The 23691-nt window shown below is 45.6% G+C and overlaps 1 protein-coding gene across 2 annotated transcripts; it reads right to left on the reverse strand.

The window, feature by feature from the left end:
• Positions 1 to 2289: 2289 nt before the first annotated feature.
• Positions 2290 to 22107, reverse strand: LOC128824590 (glutathione S-transferase theta-1-like). 2 transcript variants are annotated; one of them, XM_054006271.1, is made up of 6 exons: positions 21919 to 22107; positions 19781 to 19837; positions 10910 to 10997; positions 8792 to 8942; positions 4071 to 4247; positions 2290 to 3211 (listed from the first exon to the last, which is right to left on the reverse strand). In XM_054006271.1, exons 1-6 carry the CDS (start codon positions 22028 to 22030, stop codon positions 3011 to 3013), a joined length of 786 nt encoding a protein of 261 aa, XP_053862246.1. In that variant the 5' UTR covers positions 22031 to 22107; the 3' UTR covers positions 2290 to 3010. The 2 variants fall into 2 exon arrangements, with proteins under 2 accessions (XP_053862246.1, XP_053862245.1); XM_054006270.1 differs by lacking the exon at positions 19781 to 19837 and having other exon boundaries at positions 21919 to 22104.
• Positions 22108 to 23691: the final 1584 nt, after the last annotated feature.

Below are 23691 nucleotides of genomic sequence, written 5' to 3' on the forward strand. Positions count from 1 at the left end.
CAGCCACCTTGTCTCTCTAATAAACTAAAGGCAGTTTCTTTTCCTTCGGAGCAGACCATTAACAAGTGTGTGGGTGTGTACGTACACAGCAAAAAAGACAAGCAGAGAAGAAACACATGGTCTCATCTGGTAAATTCATCCGCAAAGCCTTCATCCTTCAGAGAACCAATGATGGCTTTTATTCTCTGAATGGAAGAACGTAGGAATGCCTGGATGTGCAAAAGTCTCTCAAAATCAAAACAGAACCATCCTGGCCACTATCGATGTAGAAGCCCTCTACACCAACATTCCACACAAAGTTGGACTACAAGCTGTCAGGAACAGTATCCCTGATAATGTCACGGCACACCTGGTGGCTGAACTTTGTGACTTTGTCCTCACCCACAACTATTTCACATTTGGGGACAATGTCTACCTTCAAGTCAGTGGCACTGCTATGGGTACCCACATGGCCCCACAGTATGCCAATACTTTTATGGCTGACTTAGAACAACGCTTCCTCAGCTCTTGTCCCCTAATGCCCCTACTCTACTTGCGCTACATTGATGACATCTTCATCATCTGGACCCATGGAAAAGAAGCCCTTGAGGAATTCCACCATGATTTCAACAATTTCCATCTCACCATCAACCTCAGCCTGGACCAGTCCACACAAGAGATCCATTTCCTGGATACTACAGTGCTAATAAGCGATGGTCACATAAACACCACCCTATACAGGAAACCTACTGACTGCTATACTTACCTACATGCCTCCAGCTTTCATCCAGACCACATCACGCGATCCATTGCCTACAGCCAAGCTCTAAGATACAACCGCATTTGCTCCAATCCCTCAGACAGAGATAAACACCTACAGGATCTCTATCAAGTGTTCTTAAAACTACAATAGCCACCTGCTGAAGTGAAGAAACAGACTGACAGAGCCAGAAGAGTACCCAGAAATCACCTACTACAGGACAGGCCCAACAAAGAAAGTAACAGAATGCCACTAGCCATCCCCTTCAGCCCCCAACTAAAACCTCTCCAGCACATCATCAAAGATCTACAACCTATCCTGAAGGACGATACCTCACTCTCACAGATCTTGGGAGATAGGCCAGTTCTCCCTTACAGACAGCCCCCCAACCTGAAGCAAATACTCACCAGCAACCATATACCACACAACAAAAACCCTAACCCAGGAACCTATCCTTGCAACAAAGCCCGGTGCCAACTCTGTCCATCATAGGACCTAATCACATCAGCCACATCATTAGGGGCTCATTCACCTGCACATCTACCAATGTGATATATGCCATCATGTGCCAGCAATGTCCCTCTGCTATGTACATTGGCCAAACCAAAAACAGACTCCAACGAGAAACTGCAGAACTGGACGCCATTAAATTTGGCTTGAATAAAGACTGGGAGTGGATGGGTCATTACACAAACTAAAAACTATTTCCCCATGCTAATTTTTCCCCTACTGTTACTCACACCTTCTTGTCAACTGTTTGAAATGGTGTCTGATGATGTCTGCATGCATCTGATGGTGTCTGCACGCATCTGATGAAGTGGGTTTTAGGTCACGAAAGCTTATGCCCAAATAAATTTGTTAGTCTCTAAGGTACCACAAGTACTCCTCGTTCTTTTTGCTGATACAGCCTAACACGGCTACCACTCTGAAACCTCTCAAAATCTTAGCTCTCATAAATACATGCTGTCTCTCTTGAATCTGAAATAAATAAATGTCGAACCTTTTTACGATTCACTCATAGCTGTATTTTATATTTTTATAGGAAAAATATAAATAAAAACATATTAATGACCCTCTATTGGAGAAAGGGGGCAGGAGAATTCAGAAAACACTGCATTTCCCAGGCGAAGGTCAAATCAGAAATCATATTTCTAATATGTTTTGTTGATCAACGTTGGCTTCACTCTGAGAAGAAAAAGTCTTCTTTGATGCCTTATGGACTTGTGATACATTTACAGAATATTTTCTTGCCACAAAACCTAATTTTAGCTTGTTGATAAAATTTAGGTTCAGGTTGAAATTTATAATATATGGAGATATACCTATCTCATAGAACTGGAAGGGACCCTGAAAGGGTCATTGAGTCCAGCCCCCTGCCTTTGCTAGCAGGACCAAGTACTGATTTTGCCCTAGATCCCTAAGTGGCCCAGTCAAGGATTGAACTCACAACCCTGGATTGAGTAGGCCAATGCTCAAACCACTGAGCTATCCCTCCCCCCTTATGATATACATTCTCAGTTTGGGAAGGAATTACCACATCACTCCATACACACAGTTTATAGGTTAAATTTATAAAAATGCTTCCAAGGTAGCTTAGAACTTAAAACCTAGTTCAGTAGCGCTATTACAACCATAATGACATTGTAGAAAACTTCAGCAACAACAATCTATATAGCTGAGCTAGTAAATACTTAAAAGGAAAGAGGGTGTAAAATATTGAAGTTTTTAATCATGATATTGTCATTGTCAATGGGGAGAAAGTTTTGCCTGAGCAAGAACTTCAGGATAAGGTTCGAGGACAACAGGAAATCATAACTATAAGCACATTGAAATACAGATTCCACCCATTTAGGATTCTTTCACAATTGGGTGTTTTCAGCAGAATCCAAAGTCTTTGTATAGTTTTCTCATCACTGCCTCCTCAATTTTGCTGCAGTTCCAGAAGGTTTATGTGTTATTGCTACAGATCACCTAAAAGTAAATATGACAACAAAAAAGTCACAAAGCCCATGCCCCCAGAAGATTTGCTGCCCGTTTATTTGTTCTCAGATGCTTCCTGTGAATTTACAGCTTCAGATTCTAAGATTTCCCCAGCTTCTGTCCCTGAGGACAATGGACTACCATGGACTAAGGGTGGGCTGCATTTTCCACATGGAAAGTACTGCATTATTCTTTCCTCCTTATGAAGGGCACTTACTCATGGTTCTGGAGAGGGGGTTGGGGGAGCAAGATGGTGGAAAGATGCAGATCAAATGGTAACAGAACATTAACTCATTTCATCATTTTCCTTAGCACAGGCGCCAGATGCTCTTTCAGCTGTGGGTCAATTTGGATGTTGCTGAGTTCCTTGATATTCAGAATAATCTCGTGTGCTTCCTGGAAGAGCTCTTTCCCCACAGCTTCCTCCACCCGGTTGCGCCATTCTGATAGCTTGGGTCTGTCTTCAAAGATGTCACAACCTACTCCAATGGGCTGCATAGAGAGACACAACTGCAGTGAGACATGCTGAAGCTTCCACAAGGGAAGACACCGTAAGTGTGTGTGTGTGTGTGTGTGAGAGAGAACTCATGGAAGAGCATCAGAAAGGTTGGGAGATCTCCTAGTCTACCTATGCACCTGGAAAAAAAACCCAACTGGACTGTATTTCTTCGTGCATTTTAATAGTCCCAAATCCATTCCTGACAAAAGTGGCCACTTTTACTTGATGATGACACGATGTGGCTAGCACTTATTTTGAGTAATGCTCAGCTACAGTATTAAAGAGATGGGGCTAGAGAGTCCATTGGTGGCTGCTGATATTGCCTATTTGCTATTTGTACAGTAGTGAGGAATGCTAAACCAGATAGCACCCTATGAGACCACCACCACCGTTGTAACTTAAGCTGAGGTTTTAGTTGGCGCTTCCCCTCTACTTTCTGCCTGACCCACCCTCCGAAATGCTTCACTGCCGAGATGCAGCACTGCTATTTGTTAGCCACCGAGACATGGAATTCGGGGCGGGAAATGCTCTTGCTCTGCAGGATCTGATGGCCTAGGACCGAGCAACCAATCTAAGTATGATCCACTTAATTTGATTTTTTTTTTTTAAAAAAAAAGCTCCCCACAGCTTTGCTACTGGAGAAGTTTCAAGTTGGGATCTTGTGGGTCTGGTGTGGGGAAGAATAGGTAGGTCTGGAGGAGAATATTCTAATATGAGAATCTCTCCCTCTGCTGAATTAGATCTGCATCCCGGCTCTTGGGAAATAGTACCACATGCTGCTCATTCCCAGGTAGTTAGACAATACCAGCTTTTCCTTGTGCTGAGTCTTCATGATTACAATCCACTACTCACCTGCATGAGCTCCACAATAGCCATTAGGTCTGCCAGGGAGATCTCACTGCCCACGATGAACGGCTTGTCCTGAAGGAATTTCTCCTCAAACTGCTTCAGAGAAATAGCCAGCTCATCCATAACCTCCTGCAGCTTCTCTGGAGGCAGAGTCTGGCCTGTAAGGAGGGGAATGAGCACCTATGTGGGGAGAAGGGAATAGACTTAGCCTCCGTAGATGTACTTGCATTGGAGTTCCTTTGCCTTTGCAAATGGGATCCACTAAGGGCTGGTCTACACTGGAGGGGGGATCGATCCAACATACGCAACTTCAGCTACACGAATAGCGTAGCTGAAGTCGAAGTATCTTGGATCGAATTACTTGGGGTCCAGATGGCGCGGGATCGATGGCTGCGTCTCCCCCGTTGACTGTGCTACCGCTGCTCGCTCTGGTGGAGTTCCGGAGTCGATGGTGAGCGCGTTCCGGGATCGATATATCGCGTCTTAACGAGACGCGATATATCGATCCCGGATAAATCGATTGCTACCCGCCGATACGGCGGGTAATGAAGACATACCCTAAGTTTACTGATCATCATGTCATACACTCTAGGATCAGTTTGAAGTGATGCTATATTCACATGTGGCAAGATCTCAGCTTTCATAAAAAGATGATCCTTTACCCTCCAAAATGCTCATAGTCAAAGCAACCGTGTCCAAACACCACACAGCTTCACTGCTACCTCCTGCTATGGCTTCTGATTAAGCCTCTTGTTTATTTTGGGACTGTGGCGCTGACAGCTAGCCAGCTCAGGTCACAACTTGTTAGAAAAGAACAAAAATGGATGTTATCACATTACCCGTACCTGGTAATTACATTTGCTTTAGATGCATGAAAGCTAGTGAAATTATGTTATTGTCTTCACCTGTTTCCTGTGATTGCTATCTTTGTACTTAATTAACCTTAGCCCAGCAGTTCTCAAATGGGGTCACCAGAGCCGAAGCCTGAGCCCAACTGCCCGGGGTTCAAGCCTGAGGGCTTCAGCACTGGCTGATGGGGCTCTGGTTACAGGCCCCTAGCCTGGGGTTGCAGCCCCTGGGCTTGGGCTTTGGCCCCTCACACCTAGGGCAGTGGGGCTTGGGGTCCCCCCACCCCCCACTAGGGGTCATGTAGTAATTTTTGTTGTCAGAAGGGGGTCGTGGTGCAATGAAGGTTGAGAACCCCTGCCTTAGATCAAAGATGTGCTAGGATAAGAGTTGGCTTGATGTCACATTGTTCATGAAAACTAATGAAATTGTCTGGATGCCTATACCTAAATGTATTAGGATGTCTCTGTAATTGAATGGCCCATCAACTGGGGTTGAAGCCTTAAACTTTAAATGAGAAGGTTGTTAACTTCAAAGTATGGGTCATTATGTAAGACAATGGAAGATCTACAAACTTGGTCTGCATTTAATTGACAAAACAAGAGCCCCTGCAGCGATGTAAACGCTTGCCAGACTTTTCAGCTATAAAAAGGGAACCTGGGAATGATTCTGCATTTCTGATCTATTTGGATGCTTTAGGGGGCATTCCAAATACAAGACAGAGGTCCCCAAAGCCATTTTGGGCAGCCCTAAGAGATTATGGAGAACTAAGCAAATACACCATCTCTGCTATCACTTTGGACTTACAAACTTTGATTCACCTGTTATGTATTTTACCTGCTTTAATCTCTCAGTAACGATCATTTCTTTTTCTTAGCTAATAAATATTAGGTTAGTTTACTAGAGAAACTGGCTTTGGTGATTTCTGGTTTTAATAAACTTTCATCATAAAGTCCAGTTTATCTGGGTGGTAAAAAGGGGCTGGAGAGCTTAAGGGGACTGTTCGTGGCTCCATGGTTAGACTAATTCAGTAGTCCAGGATTGCACATTTGTTACTGGTTTGGTGAAATCTAATTATAGAATATACCACCAGTTTGGGGTATGAGAAGGAGTAAATAACACTTCCTTATTTACTCTTTCCACACCAGATATGATTTTATAGACCTCTATCATATCCCCCCTTAATCATCTCTTTTCCAAGATGACAAGTCCCAATCTTATAAATCGCTCCTAAAATGGAAGCTGTTCCATACCCCCTAATCAATTTTGTTGCTCTTTTCTGAACCTTTTCCAATTCCAATATATCTTTTTTGAGATGGGGCGACCACATCTGTACACAGTATTCAAAATGTGAGGGTACCATGGATTTATATAGAGGTCATATAATATTTTCTATCTTATTATCTATCCCTTCCTTAATGATGCCCAACATTCTGTTAGCTTTTTTGACTGCCACTGCACATGGAGTGGATGTTTTCAGAGAACTATCCACAATGACTCCAAGATCTCTCTCTTGAGTGGTAACAGCTAATTTATATTTTATGTGTATAGTTGGATTATGTTTTCCAATGTGCATTACTTTGCATTTATCAACATTGAATTTCATCTGCCATTTTGTTGCCCAGTCACCCAGTTTTGTGAGATCCCTTTGTAGCTCTTGGAAATCTGCTTTGGACTTAACTATCTTGAGTAGTTTTGTATCATCTGCAAATGTTGCCACCTCACTGTTTATGCCTTTTTCCAGATAATTTATGAATATGTTGAATAGGACTGGCCCCCAGTACAGACCCCTGGGGGACACCACTATTTTCCTCTCTCCATTCTGAAACCTGACCATTTATTCCTACCCTTTGTTTCCTATCTTTAAACCAGCTACCGATCCATGAGAGGACCTTCCCTCTTATCCCATGACAGCTTACTTTGCTTAAGAGACTTTGGTGAGGGACCTTGTCAAAGGCTTTCTGAAAATCTAAGTACACTATATCCATTGTATCCCCCTTGTTCACATGCTTGTTGACCCCCTGAAAGAATTCTAGTAGATTGGTGAGGCATGACTTACAAAAAACATGTTGATAAGACAGAGTTGGTAAGACAACTCCCACCTGTTCATGCTCTCTGTATGTGTGTATATATATCTCCTTAATATATGTTCCACTCTATATGCATCCGAAGAAGTGGGCTGTAGCCCATGAAAGCTTATGCTCTAATAAAGTTGTTAGTCTCTAAGGTGCCACAATACTCCTGTTCTTTTTGCGGATACAGACTAACACGGCTGCTACTCTGAAAAAAACACATGTTGACTCTTCCCTAACAAATTATGTTCATCTATGTATCTGACAATTCTGTTCTTTACTATAGTTTCAACTAGTTTGCCTGGTCCTGAAGTCAGGCTTACCGGCCTGTAATTGCCAGCATCAACTCTGGAGCCCTTTTTAAAAATTGATGTCACATTAGCCATCCTCCAGTCATTTGGTACAGAAGCTGATTTAAATGATAGGTTACAAACCACAGTTAGTAGTTTGGCAATTTCACATTAGAGTTCCTTCAGAACTCTTGGGTGAATACCAGCTGGTCCTGGTGACTTATTACTGGTTAATTTATCAATTTGTTCCAAAACCTCCTTTAATGACACTTCAATATGGGACAGTTCCTCTGACTTGTCACCTAAAAAGAATGGCTCAGGTTTGGGAATCTCCCTCATATCCTCAGCCGTGAAGACCAATGCAAAGAATTCATTTAGTTTCTCTCCAATGGCCTTATCATCCTTGAGTGCTCCTTTAGCATCTCGATTGTCCAGGGGCCCCACTGGTTGTGTAGCAGGCTTCCTGCTTCTGATGTACTTAAAATGTTTTTGCTATTACTTTTTGAGTCTTTGGCTAGCTGTTCTTCACATTTTTTTTTTTGGCCTTCCTAATTATATTTTTACACTTCACTTGCCAGAGTTTATGCTCCTTTCTATTTTCCTCAATAGGATTTAACTTCCACTTTTAATTTTCTTTGAAGCCTTGTGAGAGCAGGTTGCAGAGATTGGAAGCAATTGTATGTTGCATATGTGACTCATATTTGTATTTCTTCTTTGTGGAGTTTAGCCAACTGTATTCTAATGTCAACAGAACAGGAAGCTAAACAAGCCCCAAGGTGTTTAGTCAATTACTGACAAGGGCAAAGTTACAACAAGCAAGATGAAGTTATTACATGTTTACTGGCAACTCTCCGCTCAGAGTGTGTACCCATTATTTCTATTCTTGTTCCCATTTTGGAGTAGCATCTGTGTGTGCTGGAAGCAGACAGTCCCCTACAGATTTCATAATTGGTGGGTCTGCAGGGGAGCTGTGATTAAAGAATACAAGCCTTTCAGCTTTGTATAGAAGAGCATGCACAAGGGAAGCAAAAGGAACCCAGGTCCTATTCACATCTCCAAGCTCTCTCTTTGGCTATGTCTATACTAAAACCAAAGGGTGTGATGCGATTTGTGTAGACATACCTGAGCTAGCTTTAATCTAGCAGTGAAGGGGCAGCAGCACAGGCTTCAGCAGGGACTAGCCGCCTGAATAATCACCTAGGGTACCAGGTCTGGGTGGGCTTGTACAGCCTGTACTGAAGCAGCTTCACTTTCTGAAGATCTGTGCTTCCCTGGCGAGGTTCAGACCTTCTGTGTTAGACTGATATTTTTAAGGGAAAGTTATTACCAAAGCCTTCCTTCCCACATCCAAATATTAAGGCAACAATTGCCTACGTGAGGTTTCTTCTCAGCTGGGTATGGGGCCAAGTGTGCTATTTTGGGGAGACAAACTTGCTTTGTCTAGGAGCTGTTTAAATGTCCCATGTCCAGTGAGGAAATACTAGTATTCTGAGCTTTTAGCATTTAATCTTCTTACCTTGATCCACAAGGCCTTGCCAGCATTACCCCGGATGTTGGTATGATGCCATGACAGGTATTCATCTACCCGGGCCCGTTTCTGTGTGTCGGACGGGTACCAGTGATCAGGGGTGTTGTACTTCCGGCTCAGATACAGAAGAATTGCAGTGCTGTCCAGAAATTAATGGGAGACAAACCGTGGGGCAGATAAGTTGAAAGAATATACTGAGCTGCATCAATCTCTCCTCCCTCTTGCCTAATGTTGCTTCCACTAAAAAGTGTTGGGGCTGGGATTTTCAAAGGAGCTTAATGGAGGTAGCCACTCAATTCCCACTGAAAGTCAATCAAAGCTGGGCTGGGCACCTAACTGTTCAAGGCTCCTTTCAGAACTTTAACCTGTAGGAAAATTAAGCCTCAAGATGAAACCAGTGTTTGTACAGTGCCTAGCACAATGGAGTCCTAGTCTATGACTAGTGCTCCTAGGTGCTCCAGTAACACTACTATTACTACTACTAACACTAATAATAATCTGTAGACAATAGTTTGCTAAAAACCCATTAGCAGCTGTAACTCTTCTGATGCCTCTCTCATCAATGCAGATTTTCAAGGGGTTTGTGTACCAAAATAAACTCTCTTTAAGTGGCACCCTCCTCCAATCATCTTCATATAGGCCCTGTCCTGCAAGGTCTCCCCACCCAGAGCTCCTAGTGAGGTCAAGGGAATTCCTTGCACAGAGAGCTTGCAGGATCAGGCCCTTGGTGTTTGTTGCAGCTTGCAGTCCAGTGTTTGTGTCATCTCTAGCAGGCAGGAGAAATCAGCTGGTTAAAAATCTTGGTAATTTGCAATGGCGTATGGTCAGCTATTGTGGTGGGGAGTGAGTGCCATAGAAAAACCTATACTGACAAAAGTAAAGAAAGAAAATACAAGCAGCCCATGCCATTCTGATACAGATATCACTGAACTATTTTAGCATTATGACAGTGTTAGCCTGCTGAGCTAGGGCTCTTCAAAGGATGCAGACAGGTCATTTTGTAAAATAAAAACAAGGTTTTATCTGTCTGATGCTTATATGGCCTTTGTCACTGTAGTATCTGAGTGACTAACATAAACAGAAATGTTGCCATGATTTTGTATTTCACAGTAAAAGTTTTTGTTTGTTTGTTTAGCTTTAAGCATTCCTCTGCAGTGTTCGTAACCCAAGACTTTGTTGTGTAGTGCATGCACATGAGAACTAGATGGCAAAACCCATGCCTAAGGCCCTAGGTGCTATGGTCACACAAATAATACATAATAACAATAGTATGTTTTCATCGTAGAAGCTAACAAATGCAGAAAAGCAAACAAAGTAAATGAGATTTTTTTATTACAATAACCTGAGATGTTAAAAGGTAAGAATTTTAAATCTTTGTGTATGATTTTTATCTTGGCAGTGTCCCTTTCATTGTAAAGAGGTTTCAAATGTAAGAAGGTCATTGCAAAACATTTTCAGTGGATACCCATGGCCCAAGCATGAGTGTCAATTAAATTAACCCCTTCAGAGCCAGCAGAGAGGCACATGAGACAAACACTGTATTGTCCTGCTCCAGCCCATACCAGAAAATCCTTGGTTCCCCATGAATAACAAGGATCAATTAATCTAGAATGACTACTCCACAATTTCAAATACACCTAACCAAAGAGGACCCTTCTGAGTATCAGCTCCAAGTCTGAATCATATCATATGTTCGAAATATGTGCATAGATTTAAGAACATAAGAACGGCCATACTGGGTTAGACCAAATGTCCATCTAGCCCAGTATCCTGTCATCTGACAGTGGCTAATGCCAGGTGCTTCGGAGGGAATGAACAGAACAGGTAATCATCAAGTGATCCATCCCATCGCCCATTTCCAGCTTTAAACATCTAAATGCTAACACTGCATGTGAGTCAAGTCCCTACCATCTCCTTTCTTTGCAGGAACATAGGAGCTGAGATACCAAAGCAGATCATTGATCTATCTAATCCATAAATGTATATGCCAAATTCTGCATTTTTTTTTGTCAGCCATAGGGAATGATACTTCCCAACCCCTGAATTTAATCACCTTATCCCCTCATAAGTATGGTGAGTAATGGAATTTGGGGATTGAATTCTTACCTTTCTGCTAAGGTGAAGACTCCATCCTTCAGTGCTGGCACTTTCTTTAGGATGTTCACTTTGCCAAACTCTTCTCTATAGTGTTGCCCTAAAAACAATTAAAATGTGATCGTCCATGGTCAGAAGTATCTAAACCTGTGAAAACTGAAGCAAGCACCTAGCTCATACGTAACTAGACCATGCATGAATGAGGATCAGTCAAACCCATACGAACATTCTACCTTCACTTCATGGTGTTCTGTTAGAGTTTTCCTACATGTGTCTGTTTCATATTAAAAAGGGGCATAAGTTAAAGAGCTAAAATATAAGCTATGTGTGAACTTTGCAAGCTGCTCAGGTCTGCCAATGGCATGGCGCAGTTCAGAATGTTGCATGAGGATTCAGTCATTTGACTCCTGTCAGTGTTAGTTATTAGTATTATATAGTTTATATTATGTAGCAAATATTATGCATTTTTAAAGGCCCTCTATTTAAGCTAAATAAAATACCCTCCTGTCATGCTTTGCACTAGAAATGTATTAAACTGTGATTAGGCTTTTCTTCTTGGTACATGTGAAAATCATCAAGGACAAGATAGCGTGTAGTTGAGGTTTGCTAAAATTAATCGGTAACTATAATTGTTGCAGTTTTCTATAAATATTTTGGTATAGATGTCCAAGAACCTTGGAAAACATGTGCAAACTGGATAAGAAAGAAAAATAGGATACATAATGAGACAATGGAATGTGGGGAATTTCCTGTCCGTGATAAACAACACAGAGGGTGTGTGTGTGTGTGTGTGTGTGCGCGCGCGTGTGTGTCCATCAGTGGTGTGATAAAGTGTAATCAAGGATTAATAATTGTGATTTTGCATGGTCTCAATCATGGTGTCCCCAAGAGTTTGTAAAAGAACCCCTGTGACTCAAACAGTGGGAGTCACACCCCTGAGGTGGCTGTAAGAGGGACGACTTGTCCTTACAAGGCTCGGTGGCACTTGACTGCAGTATTGCTGGTGCAGGTAGCAAGTGGGGATTAAGCCCCAAGCCCCTATGTCGTTGTCTAGCTCAGTCAGGCCTCCCTATGGGGGTGTCGCTAGGCACAATGTTCCTGCTGAGCCTCTCAAGGGGCACGGCTGAACCTGTGCTCTCCACTGCAGGCCTCTTGCTGGCAGGGTTAAGAGCACAGCTAAGGACCGAACCAGCCCGCAGTGTTACCACATGGGACAGGACTGGTGCTCAGCTGGAGCCCAATGGGCATGAGGGGAAAATTTCCCACCTTCCGGTGAATTTAAACCTTGCCTGGCCTGAGGGAAATAGCCCTCTGATTGGCTGTCTTCCCTACCTGCCCACCTCCTTGGGCTGAGTGACCAATCAGAGCTGCTACAGGAAGAGTTAGCGCTCACTCTCTCTCTCCACAGCGACCCAAAGCCATTCTCACAGGAGGGGAGGGCGGAAAGAGCCCAGCCTTCAGGGCAGCTCTGCTGCCTCCTCCCGCTTCCCTCACTTCAACACTGGCCCTGAGCGGGGGTGGGGCGAAGAGCCCATGGAGCTGCCCCCAGCCTGGAAGGGGAGAGCAAACCCCACTGCAGCCCCCAGGCCTGGGAGTGGGGGTGCAGAACCGTAGAAGGAGCAGAGGTGAGGCTGGGGCGGGGGCTGGGCTGATTGGGGGCATGGGCTGAACTGATGGGCTCCAGGGGGCAGGACTGATCTGGAGGTTGGGGCAGGGGCAGAATTAATTGCTGGGCAGGAGTTGGGCAGATGTGGGGTAAGAGTTCCTGCTGCAGAGGCCAAAATCATCACCTCACCCAATAAATCTGGGAAATAGTCAACACTAGTTGTCATACACAGACAGGCATGCACAGACACAGGCACGCACACACATGGGCTGTCCATAAATTATATAATACATTTTTTGATTATTTTCGAGCCCCACCCACCTCTTGTAACACGTAATAACACTGAAACAAACACACAAAATTAACCACCCACCCACCCCCTTATGTAACTTATGGATAGCCCCACCACCACCACCTCACAGACACAAAGGGGATGGGGAGGAGGAGTTAAAAAAAATCAAAAGTCAGACCAAAAAAACCACAATATCACCTTTAAAAAAAAAAAGCATGATTTTTGTGGGGTCTGACTCATGGCACTTGAGGTCAGCAATACTGGAATCAGCCAAGGAAAGTGAAGACCAGCAGAACAGGGTTGAGGCACGGTAGTAAGGCTGTGTGTTGAGACCTGCATTGCAGCTGCTTGTAGCTATCCTGTGCAGAAGGGGGATTTCTAGCATCTCTCACCACCCCAAATAGTCACTAACGTTAAACAAATCTGTTAAGTGAGAGGCTCAAACAAATTTCCAAAGAAAAGAACAGCCCTGAGGCAAAGTACAGGGGCAAGGCTCATTATCTCAATATTTTGAGTTCTGTTGACAGACTGAGCTCTCTGCAGAGTAAGGCTTGGCTTTTCGATTCTGTAACAGACAGAGCAGGCTGTAGGGAGTTGTCTCCATGAGGATTTAGTTGTTGTCCATAATGTTAGTGAGACAAACGATTCCAGAATGTGGGGATTCTGTATGTGGGAATCAGCATGTGCATCTTGGACAGTAGCTTCGTGTTAGGTTAAAGGGAAACAGCATTAATGTTTCCCAGCAGTCTAAAAGTTCACAAGAAACACCTTTCAAAGCAAGTGCACTGGTGTCTGAGCCTATTGTTAGAGGCAGCCAACAACAAAGTGATGATGTCCTTTATCACAGTGGCAGCAGAAGAGCTCCATGTGTAATACTCTGAACCAGTTTCCAAGCTGCTTTAATAATTAACAGCCCTATTAAGAACTCAAAATTAGTGTCCTTGATGGAACTATTAAATTATTAAAGCAGTTTGGAGACTGGTTCAGAGTCTCTTACAGGAAGCTCTCATGCTGCCATTGTCAAAATGAGAAATTACATCTAATTTTTTTGTTTCATGATGGCTTTACATATTCAATACAGCCTTGCTGAGATTTCTGTCACAGGGCTGTGCAGTGAACCATTCAGGTTTGCAAAGAAAAGCCTTAATGCCAACGCTGGTTTCACATTGCTTCAATGGGATTAATGGTTTATTTATTTATTTATGATAATTATTATGACTGATCTTTATATTTGCAGTTTAGCAGAGATGACACTGTTGCTCCTATTCTACTAGGCTGTGCTGGCCACTATAAGTGAGAAGCCTGTTCACAGGTTACCTGGTGTTGACCTGACTTGTGCAGTCATCTTTTGAATGAGAACCAGATCTGCTGCAAGTAATGAATGATTTCAAAGCCGCACCTCCAGCTCTCTTGGGGTTATGTACACAAGGGTGGTTGCCCTGCCTCAGAGAGCAATTTCAATAGGTAGTACACACAGTTGTTCATGGAATCAAGAAAAGGGTTATGATACTAACAATAAGGACTCCTAGGTATAAGGCCTTAGGGGAAAGGAAGTTTATTGGACAAAGGAAAAAGAGCAAAGTGGGTAATACATCATAAAGAAAAGAGAAAAATCAATCCTTTTGTCATGGCCAGCCATTCGCCCAGGACTCACATTTCTGAGAACTCCACTTCTTTTTAGTTTCAAAGGTGACTAGGGTGATCAGATGTCCTGTTTTTAAAGGGATAGTCCCATATTTAAGCCCTCCTGCAGGTGTCCTTACTTTTTCTTAAAAACAGGCAAATTGTCCCATATTTTCTGTCTCCCGCCATCAGTACTGGCAGGTCCTTCTGCTGAGCAGATCCCGGCTCGCCAGCCAGCCACCCACGAGCAGTGAATGGAGGGGTCCAGTGGCCAACAGTGGGTGTGGGTGTGCAAGTCTTGTGGCAGGGCAAAGCTGCAGTGAGTGGGGCCGGGCACTCACCCTGCTGGTCTATCAGCGCAGTCCCTGCTGCGTGCCGGCTCTTGGCCAGCAGGGCCCCATCCCCCATCCTGTTTCCGACTGGCATTGGCTGCAAGCTATGGTGGCTGGTGAGTGTGGGCAGGCACCAGGCCGCATCTGGTTATGTGTTGCATCTGCTGCCCACCCACTGGTCCTTTACATATTTCCGCTCCCCTGTCCTCTCCCTCTTCATCTCCTCCAGCCCCACTGCTCCTCCATATCCCCCCCGGTGGGGCGCATCCCCCTCCCAGCGCTGTGCGGAGGACCAGCCCCCGGTCAGAGTGCTCAGCTCACCAACAGCCTGGCTGGCAGGCTCCTTCCTTCCCTGACTGCCTCTGGCTGGGCCAGCGCCCTGGAAAAGCCCAAGACCCTCTGGCCTGGCGCGCTGGCCAGGAGGAGCTGAGCCCTGCATGTACCAAAGCTCTGCACAGCGCTGCCAAGGGGAAGCCTCTCCGCCCCTCAGTTAAGCTCTGAAGTGGCGGGAGGGGAGGGGGAAGCGATTTCCAGCCTGTTCACATCCCAACACTGCAGGCCCCACAGTAGCCCCCCTGGGCGGGTGCTTAGCACCCTCTTCATCCGCATCCCCCTTCCTGGGTCCTGCCCCCAGGAAGCGCAGGGCTGCTCTGTCCCGTAGGCACCCTCCCCTGCTGAGCCACCTGTCTGGTTGGGTTCGCTGAAGCCCCTGCAGCCAGGTTCCCTGGGCCCTGGTGCACAACGCATCCTTACAGCTTAACCCCTTCCTGCCCGCGTTGTAACCGGGGACAGGAAGTAGTGGGTTATGTTGGTGTCCAGCAGCAACTGGAGGTGTTAGCTTCCTTGTGACCATAGGTATGTGCAGCACATTGTATTAAGGTGTGCACCAGGGAATTTTTTTTTTCTTTTTTTAAAGGCGAACATTTATCGAATACTCAATCATAAAGGACATTATTTTTATTCATCAAACAAACTGAAGAAACTAAAACTTAACTAAACTTAATTTTTTTAAAATTAACAACTAAACTTTACTTAAATTAAAACGCAAAGCCACTTTTTTGAGACATTAGGGTGTCCCTGGGCTCACCCCATATGCACACCTATGCTTGTGACACTCTGCAGGCAGGAAGGGACAAACTGCTTCCAGCCACAGGGGAGTGTGGGGAGTGGGAAAGAGATGAGCTCTGCAACGACAGGGGCCAGGTCATCCCTTCCGCCCCCTCCCCTGCGGCTGGAAGCAGCTCCCATTCCTTCCCTCCCACACAGCTCCAAAAGGCTGCTGCTGGCCACAGTTAATCTGGGGAGGGGACATGTGTCCCTGCATACGCCCCCCCCACACACACACGTGTTGCATCAGGAAGACGTGGTGCCAGGTACCAGGAGAGCCGGGTCCGTCCTGGGGGCCCAGCCAGGCAGGGAGGGCGGAGAGTGCCGGGCAGGGAGGGTTGGGTTGCTTGGTAACCCCGCTGTGTGAGAGAGGTGTACAGGAGTGTGTGTGTGTCATCTCTCCCTACGTGAACCCTAAAGCCTTAACTATAAGAAGGTAAATAAAAAGAATCCAACTACGCAGTATTTCTTTTTAACAGGGGCTCAGTCAACTTGATGTTAATTTGAACATTTGTACTGCAGTTTTCTTGGATTGCCGTTGAACTAGCTTGAATACGAGTCACTTTACCACGTCTCCCGTATTCAGCATAGGGAAATACAGTCACCCTAAAGCTGGCAGATGGGTGTAGCTGGAAGCTGCAGTCAGTAAATGAGTAACAGTCATTTTAAACAATTGCGGGGGTCTAAACAGAAGCAAGCCGAGTGCTTCTGATAAATACACAATCCTATATAGTGCTCCCATGCAGACATTCAGACTCTACACAATAATGTCCAGTGCCCAGGCTGTCCTTCCCCTGCAGAGTCTCCGTAACTAACCAACTAAACGCGCCAGACATGACTGTAGGGCATTCCCTGCAGTGCCACAGAAGCAGCCACAATACAGATGAGTCAGTTGGGCATCCCAGGAATAGAAGCACACTGGTCAAACCACAGAAGCCTCTCCCTTAGCTCCCCACAGTAGGGAGTTAAAATAGTGCCATTGCCTTAGCAGTGAATCCTTCTCTCTCTCAACAGGCTGAGCAAAGCTTCCAGGGGCTGGAATAGTGGAATGGATTCAGTTAGGCTGTGCATCCCTTCACAGGGTTTACCTTCTTTCGTGTCTCTCCCATGTGTAAGCAGAGTCAGGATGAGCTCTACCCTGACATCTGGTGGTGAATTATGGCTAGTGTGGAAAATAACTTCAGGGGCTGAACATGTTTGCATAGGCACATCCACCCCGCCTAGCATGAGCCCACGGCAGCCCAAAATGGTCACTTTGGCTGCTCTGGGATCCCCAGTTTCTCTGTTATTGGGGCAGGAGGAGTAAAGTGTTGTTACCCTGATTATGTGAATCAAGGACAATGAAACTGTTTTATGACAGAGGATCTCACCATCACCTAAGTAGCACTTGCTAGACAAGGGACATGGGTTCCAAAACCCAGTAACTTGAAAGAGGTTGGGGGCAAGTATTTGTACCTTGTGGTGTAGGTCTTCTCTGTGAGCCTGAAACACAAATTGGACTCTCTTTTTTCTATACTGTTGAATATCAGAGCTAATTTTGATTCTATTAGGAATCTAGTTATAGGCTGCTAAGCTGAATTCACTTTGGGTCAATGGTGTACCAGCACTGGGGCTCTCCTACTACAAGCTGAAATCACAAAAGAATTTAACTTACTAAAAGCTGAGATCACCCTGAAGCTATATTGCTAAGCGGTTGGTGGAGCAGTTTGCAGGGACAGCTGGAGGAGCAGGCTGGCAGAGCGCAGCAGTTTGTTGGACCGTTGGAGAAGCCCACGGAACGGCGAGCGGAGCCGCGGAGCTGAGCAGGTTGCGGGGACGGTGGGAGCGGCCCACAGAATGGTGAGTAAAGCGGAGCAGTTTGCAGGGATGGCTGGGGGAGTAGAGTGGAGCAGAGCGGCTGGTAGAGCAGAGCAGTTCGTGGGGCGGCAGGAGTGGCTCACGGGACGGCTGGTGTTGTGGACCGTCTCGTGGAAGGCTGCAGCGGAACCCCACGGAGAGGCGGGCAGTCGGCCTTGGACCACATAAGGTACCTCTTAGCACCCTGTGTGCCCCCCTCATGCCCCCCCCACATTTCCACGCAGGCTGGGGGGGGGGGAACCCTGCAGATAAACTTTTGAACTCTGGGGCTGCACTGACCAGGGGCAGAGACTTTTGGGTTGTTGGACTTTTGGGACTTTGGGTGATTCTTGGGTTGTTGAACTCAAGAGACTTTTGGGGTGTTGGACTTTGGGTGATTTTTGGGTTGCTGGATTCAAGAACCAAAGGCAAAGGACACGGCCCAATTTGCTGGGGTGGGTCTTTGCTCATGGTTTGGTCTATGAACTCTAGTTGTGGTGTTTTCCCAATTTAATGCTGATGTTGTTTACCTCGTGTTATCAAACATTTTCTGCTACTCCAAGATTCTGTGCTTGCGAGAGGGGAAGTATTGCCTTTTCGAGGCGCCCAGGGATGTGTGTAAGATTTTCCCAGGTCACTGGGTGGGGGCTCGAGCTGGTTTTGCGTTACGTTGTTGGGAGGGGACTCCTATGTATTGAACCCGACCCTTGCTGCTAACAATTCAGCTGGCAGAAGGGTTACACACGCATCATGGGGCACTGGCTGGCAGGATGACAGCAAGAGGCTGCATACTGCTGTCTCTGAGCTCTGCCCCTGTGTTCTCCTCCAAAACAGTCCCTCTTATCCCCTCCCTCAGCATTTTTTACAGGCTGTGAGAGTGTTTTTCCACTTTCAGGGAACACAAAAGCTCTACTTGCTCATTAAGCACTGACAGCGGAGAGGACCCGCTGACTTGCGCTGACTAGAATTACAGTTTTTGAGTTTCCCTGCAAGAATTCTACAAAATAAATCAATAATGTGATGAATTCCAGATAAGTGGTAGTTTATTGAGGAAAGGTAAATTTAAAAGGAAACAATTGAGATTCTGGTCACAGAGCAAAACTGGAGAGGGAAGAATGTGATGACCAGGTAAAAGAAAGCAAGTATGTCTCCTCTTATTGGTGGGACAACAGGATTCCACTGATATTGGGTGAAAACAAAAGTGCTTGTTGATTGGACAGCAATATTTGCTCTTTCATATCTAGGCCTTTCAGACCTATGAGCAGAGATGGTGTTTGAGGAAAATCAGCCCATTAGCTTGAGAAAGCAGCACATGGATATAAACACACTGATTTGCTGTATCCGCAGAAACTGCCCATAACTCCCTGGCATGGATGTGCCATTGAATCTCCTGAGTTATAAGCAGCCTCCTGTTCACAGCTCCCATTTAACTGAATAGGTAAAACTAGACACCCTGTACTTCCACAATGACTGCTGTCTAGGATTGCCAGCTGTATGGCTCCTGCCATACAAAGTGATCTTCTGGTTACTGGATCCCAAAAGGCCCGTCTACACTGCAAAAAGCGATGTTACAAGACAATATTTCCCCGACCACTTTATAGAAAATATTGTTCTTGCTGTGTAGATGGCACCAAACAGTGTTATACATGTTTCCTAAGCCCTGTAAAGCTCAATGTGTTTCCCCCTTCCATTCAGATGAGGCCAACACATTTTAAGAAGATCCAGGGGTTATCTTGTTATAACATGATGCCAAGGCACGGTTCTTGGTTGTTATTTCTAAAGGAGAGATGCCTATGGTTTGTCAGGCTGAACAACAGGCGTTGCTTGTTAACTGGTTGCAAGCCCTGTTAGTCATCTGAGGAGTCAGTGCAGGAACTCTCTGTGAGTCCCTATTCCAGTGAGAGGAGAAGCTGCTGAGATGACACTGGGGAGGAACGGGGGAAGTAGAGAGCGAGGAGTGGCAGGGGGAAGAAGAGGTCCAATTCAGGGCCCCCAAAGCTCTGATAGAAAGGGGAAACTGTTCATTTTTGTAGGATTCTGTCTCTTTTGAGTAATGCAAGAGCAGTGTCTGTAACTAGGACCCTTACCTTCGTGTGAGTGTCCAGGGTGATTGCCACCTGGCATTTTCCTCCCCAGAATGGAATCTGCCAACAGACAGGTAGATTACTGTGACCGAATGCACCCCTGCATTCGCACTCTACATACTAGTGTAATGATCTTTGTACAAAATATGCCTTGTGAGGTATCATTTGAAAACTAATAGCTTGCTGGTCAGTAATGTGTGTAGCAACCTTATATGTAAAGTTATGAATTCTTCCCGAATTATGTTAGTGGCACAAGTTCAAACCCATATAGCTCCAATTTGGCAGAATTGGTCAAGCAGGCCTATCTTAAACAAAAGAAGGTGTGTTTAACTCAATTTACATATAAGTAATAAACAAGGTCCTTAAAACAGCACGAAGGAGACAAGGCAAATCTGCATTTTAGCAAAACACAGTAGGGAACCTCTTTCACCACCAGATTCCTTGTCTCTGTGCTCACAGCATCCCTGAACTTTTACCCAGGGTAACTCTCAGGAAAATGCATTTCAAAGGGTGACAGACCTATAAAAGTGAGGGGCAAAACATCCCAGGCTCTCTCTCTATCCATCTCTCTCTTGCACCTGAGAAGACAAAAGAAACAGCCTATGGACTTGGGAGCAGATCCTGACCTGAAACTTGGTCAGCAGTGTTACTGGAAATGTGTGGTAAGAATTTCACCTTGGACCAAGCCTAGTTTAAGTTTAGTACTAGGAAGGATTTTATCTTTATTTTGCTAGTGATCATTTCTGATTTTAATGCCTTATACTTGTACTTATGTAAAATCTACCTCTTTATAGTTAAATAAACTTAATGTATTCTTTAATCAAAGCTAATCCAGTGTTGTGACTTGTTTGGGTAACACCATTTAGCGTAGCAAACTATTGTATATTTTAGAGGAGCAATGAACCTAATGTATCTGACTGTTCAGGAGGGGGCTGGACACTACAGAACACATTTTGGGGAGAAAATCTGGGACTGGGAGTGTATTAGGGTCACTCTGCAAATGGTACCAAGGCTGGTGGAATTCAGAGTGTGACTGATGTGTGGCTGGCAGGCTGCAGCTATACACAGACATTCAGGGTGTTACCTCCATGCTGGAAGGCTACTTGTGAGCAGCCCCGTTGGGAGCTACAGCAGCAAAACATTGCGATGCACTCGAATTGCAGGACAGGGGTGACACAACCCCTCACTGGTCTGGATTGCATTCCCCAATGTCATAATTACACAAACCAGAGGGACAAAAGGAAAAAGGCCTTAAATACTAGGGGGTCCTTAGACAGGGCCTATTTTCTTCCCACCTGAAGTAAAGCCCATGCTGTCTACAAATGTCCCTGCAAACCTCACATTCCAACCTCCTCATAAACTTCCAACCCTTTTCCTAAAACCTCCTTTACCCCCATCTTCCTACCCCACCCCCAAGCAAAACTGACTGCCACACACAGTTTATCCCAATCCCTATCTCCCCTGTGTGCCGCATCCCACCCAGGAAAAACTACCTCCCCACAAACAGATTTCTCATCTCCCACAAACTCCTGGCCCTCTCTAACGCTAACTCCCTTCCCACTAGGAAAGATCCCAAGATTTGAACTCAGCTTTCCAGCACCCAGGCCTTGTAACACCTGTCTCCAGACTTCCCCATCCCACTCAGACTCCCTCTCAGCAGAAAAGGCTCCCATACTTTGCACTGCTCTTCTTTCATTGACTTCTGTAAAGTCTGTTAGTAGCAGAATAATGAGGGGTTTTCTACCTGGAAATTTACCAAAATTTCTATCCTGGAATATTCCAGAAAAGTTATTTTTGTATGAGCCTCTAGTGGACCCTCTTATTCCAGAATAAGCATGTCCATACAAGAACCGATACCAAAATTATAATCAACCCAGAATAACTATTTTGATACAATCCCACTATAGAAAAGTGCTTAAAGGAGGAAGGGAAATGCACAGAAATCCTGGGGAGGGGATGGGGGGAGAAGGAAACACACCACAGTTCCTTAGGGCTTGGGAAAATGGGTAATATAGCGCCCTTTCCACAAGTGCAGGAAGTGTACTTTGACTCAGTTACTCACGTACAGGTGCTAAGAAGGCTCAGCCCCCAAGGGGGGATGGGATGCAGAGTGGTAAAAAGGCTCAGCTCCCCTCACTCACCTTTGAACAGCTCCACATGCTTGAACTCAAAGGGGATGTTGTTCTTCTTTGCGAAGATGTAGACCGCTCGGCAGGGCTGGGAAAGCAGATCCAGGTAGAGCTCCAGCCCCATCCTGCCTGCTGGGCACAAGGAGCAGCAGTGAGAGAGAGAGAGAGAGAGAGAGAGAGGGGCTTGTCTTAATGTGGCTTTGGCAGCAGCAACAGACAGGGCGGACAGAAATTTCTCTCCAAGGCAGACAGTGGCTTAACTTTGAACCAATAGGGAGAGCCCTTTCCCTGGACTGCCACGTGTTCCTCTAGGGGAGGTAGAAGGGGCAGGGACTGCAGTAGGTGGGTGGTAACTTTCCCTCTCATTCAGAAAAGGACTAGACATTTATACATATAACACTGAGAACAGCCACTGTTATGTTACATGGGGTAGCAAAGTACAAGGAATATCAAGAAACCTTCATCTTCAGGCCAACAACTAATTGGTTAAGCAGCTGGCATACTGTGACCACTGTTTGATACCCAGATCACTGCTACCTTGTAATCCCCCATCTGTTTGTTTTACCCCATGTGTCTTTTATCATAGATTGGAAAGTCTCTGGGGCAGGCACCAACTTTTCATGATATCTATGTACAATGCGTCGGACAATACAGTGGCTGATCACACAATACAAATAAATAATAATAATTAATTAACTGCATGGAGTTAGGAAGACCTTTCCTTTATGCAGAGGCGGCTCCAGGCACTCGTGCGCCAAGCACGTGCCTGAGGCGGCAAGTCGCTGGGGGGCGGCCTGACAGTTGCCGTGAGGGCGGCAGTCAGGCAGCCTTCAGCGGCATGCCTGCAGGAGGTCTGCCGGTCCCGTGGCTTCGGCGGTAATTTGGCGACGGGTACGCCGAAGGCGCGGGACCGGCGGACCTCCCGCAGGCATGCCGCTGAATCTGCGTTACCAGCAGACCTCCCGCAGGCGCACCGCCAAAAGCTTCCTGCCTGCTGTGCTTGGGACGGCAAAAAAAGGTTCTTCCATAACTGTGGGGCTCTTGTACTTTCCTCTGAATCATCTGGTACTAGCCACTGCCAGGAACAGGATACTGGACCAGATGGACCACAGGTGTGATCCAGTGTGGCAATTCCTATTCCTATTAGAATAGTGCCAGCTCCCAACAACCAGCACGTTGACATTGTTCCTGAAAAGGGACCTTCACCCAATTCAGAATGAAGTCTCATTATTATTTCTAACTGCTCTAATCTCTGAAGTCTCTGTAACCCTTTGATTATTTGTTGCTTTTCCATCCCCTTGGGGAAAGCAGCATCAGGTCATTGATCAAAAGCAACTGCAAACCAGGTAGTTCAGCAAACTCAGTAACCAATAGGAGACAATGGGTTGGGAGAGAGGCTAGGATTTGGGAGACCTGGGTTCAAGTCCCTGCTCCATCACAGACTTCCTGTGTGACCATAAGCAGGTCAGTTAGGTGGGAGTGAGGCACCTAAATACCTTTGTAAATCCCATCCTTAGTCTCTCTTTGCCTCAGCTCCCCATCTATAAAATGGGGATAATAATACTTACCTATCATTAACAATTGTTAGGCACTCAGATACTACAGTAATAGGGGATCTATAAGCAGGGCCGGCTCCAGGCACCAGCTTACCAAGCAGGTGCTTGGGGCGGCCCCTCCGGAGAGGGGCGGCACATTCGGCAATTTGGCGGACGGTCCCTCACTCCTGCTCGGAGCGAAGGACCTTCCCCCGAATTGCCGCCGCAGATCGCGATCGCGGCTTTTTGT

The sequence above is a fragment of the Malaclemys terrapin genome, chromosome 16, assembly GCF_027887155.1.
Source record: "Malaclemys terrapin pileata isolate rMalTer1 chromosome 16, rMalTer1.hap1, whole genome shotgun sequence".
Lineage (NCBI taxonomy): Eukaryota > Metazoa > Chordata > Testudines > Emydidae > Malaclemys > Malaclemys terrapin.

Excerpts from the sequence above, each read along its gene's own strand:
- LOC128824590 (XM_054006271.1), bottom strand. The coding sequence starts at position 22,030 with ATGGGGCTGGAGCTCTACCTGGATCTGCTTTCCCAGCCCTGCCGAGCG. Across the intron at positions 8,943-10,909 it reads GTCTTCACCTTAGCAGAAAG|CACTGCAATTCTTCTGTATC; the intron begins GTAAGAATTCAA and ends ATTTCTGGACAG. Across the intron at positions 3,212-4,070 it reads CTATTGTGGAGCTCATGCAG|CCCATTGGAGTAGGTTGTGA; the intron begins GTGAGTAGTGGA and ends CTCTCTATGCAG.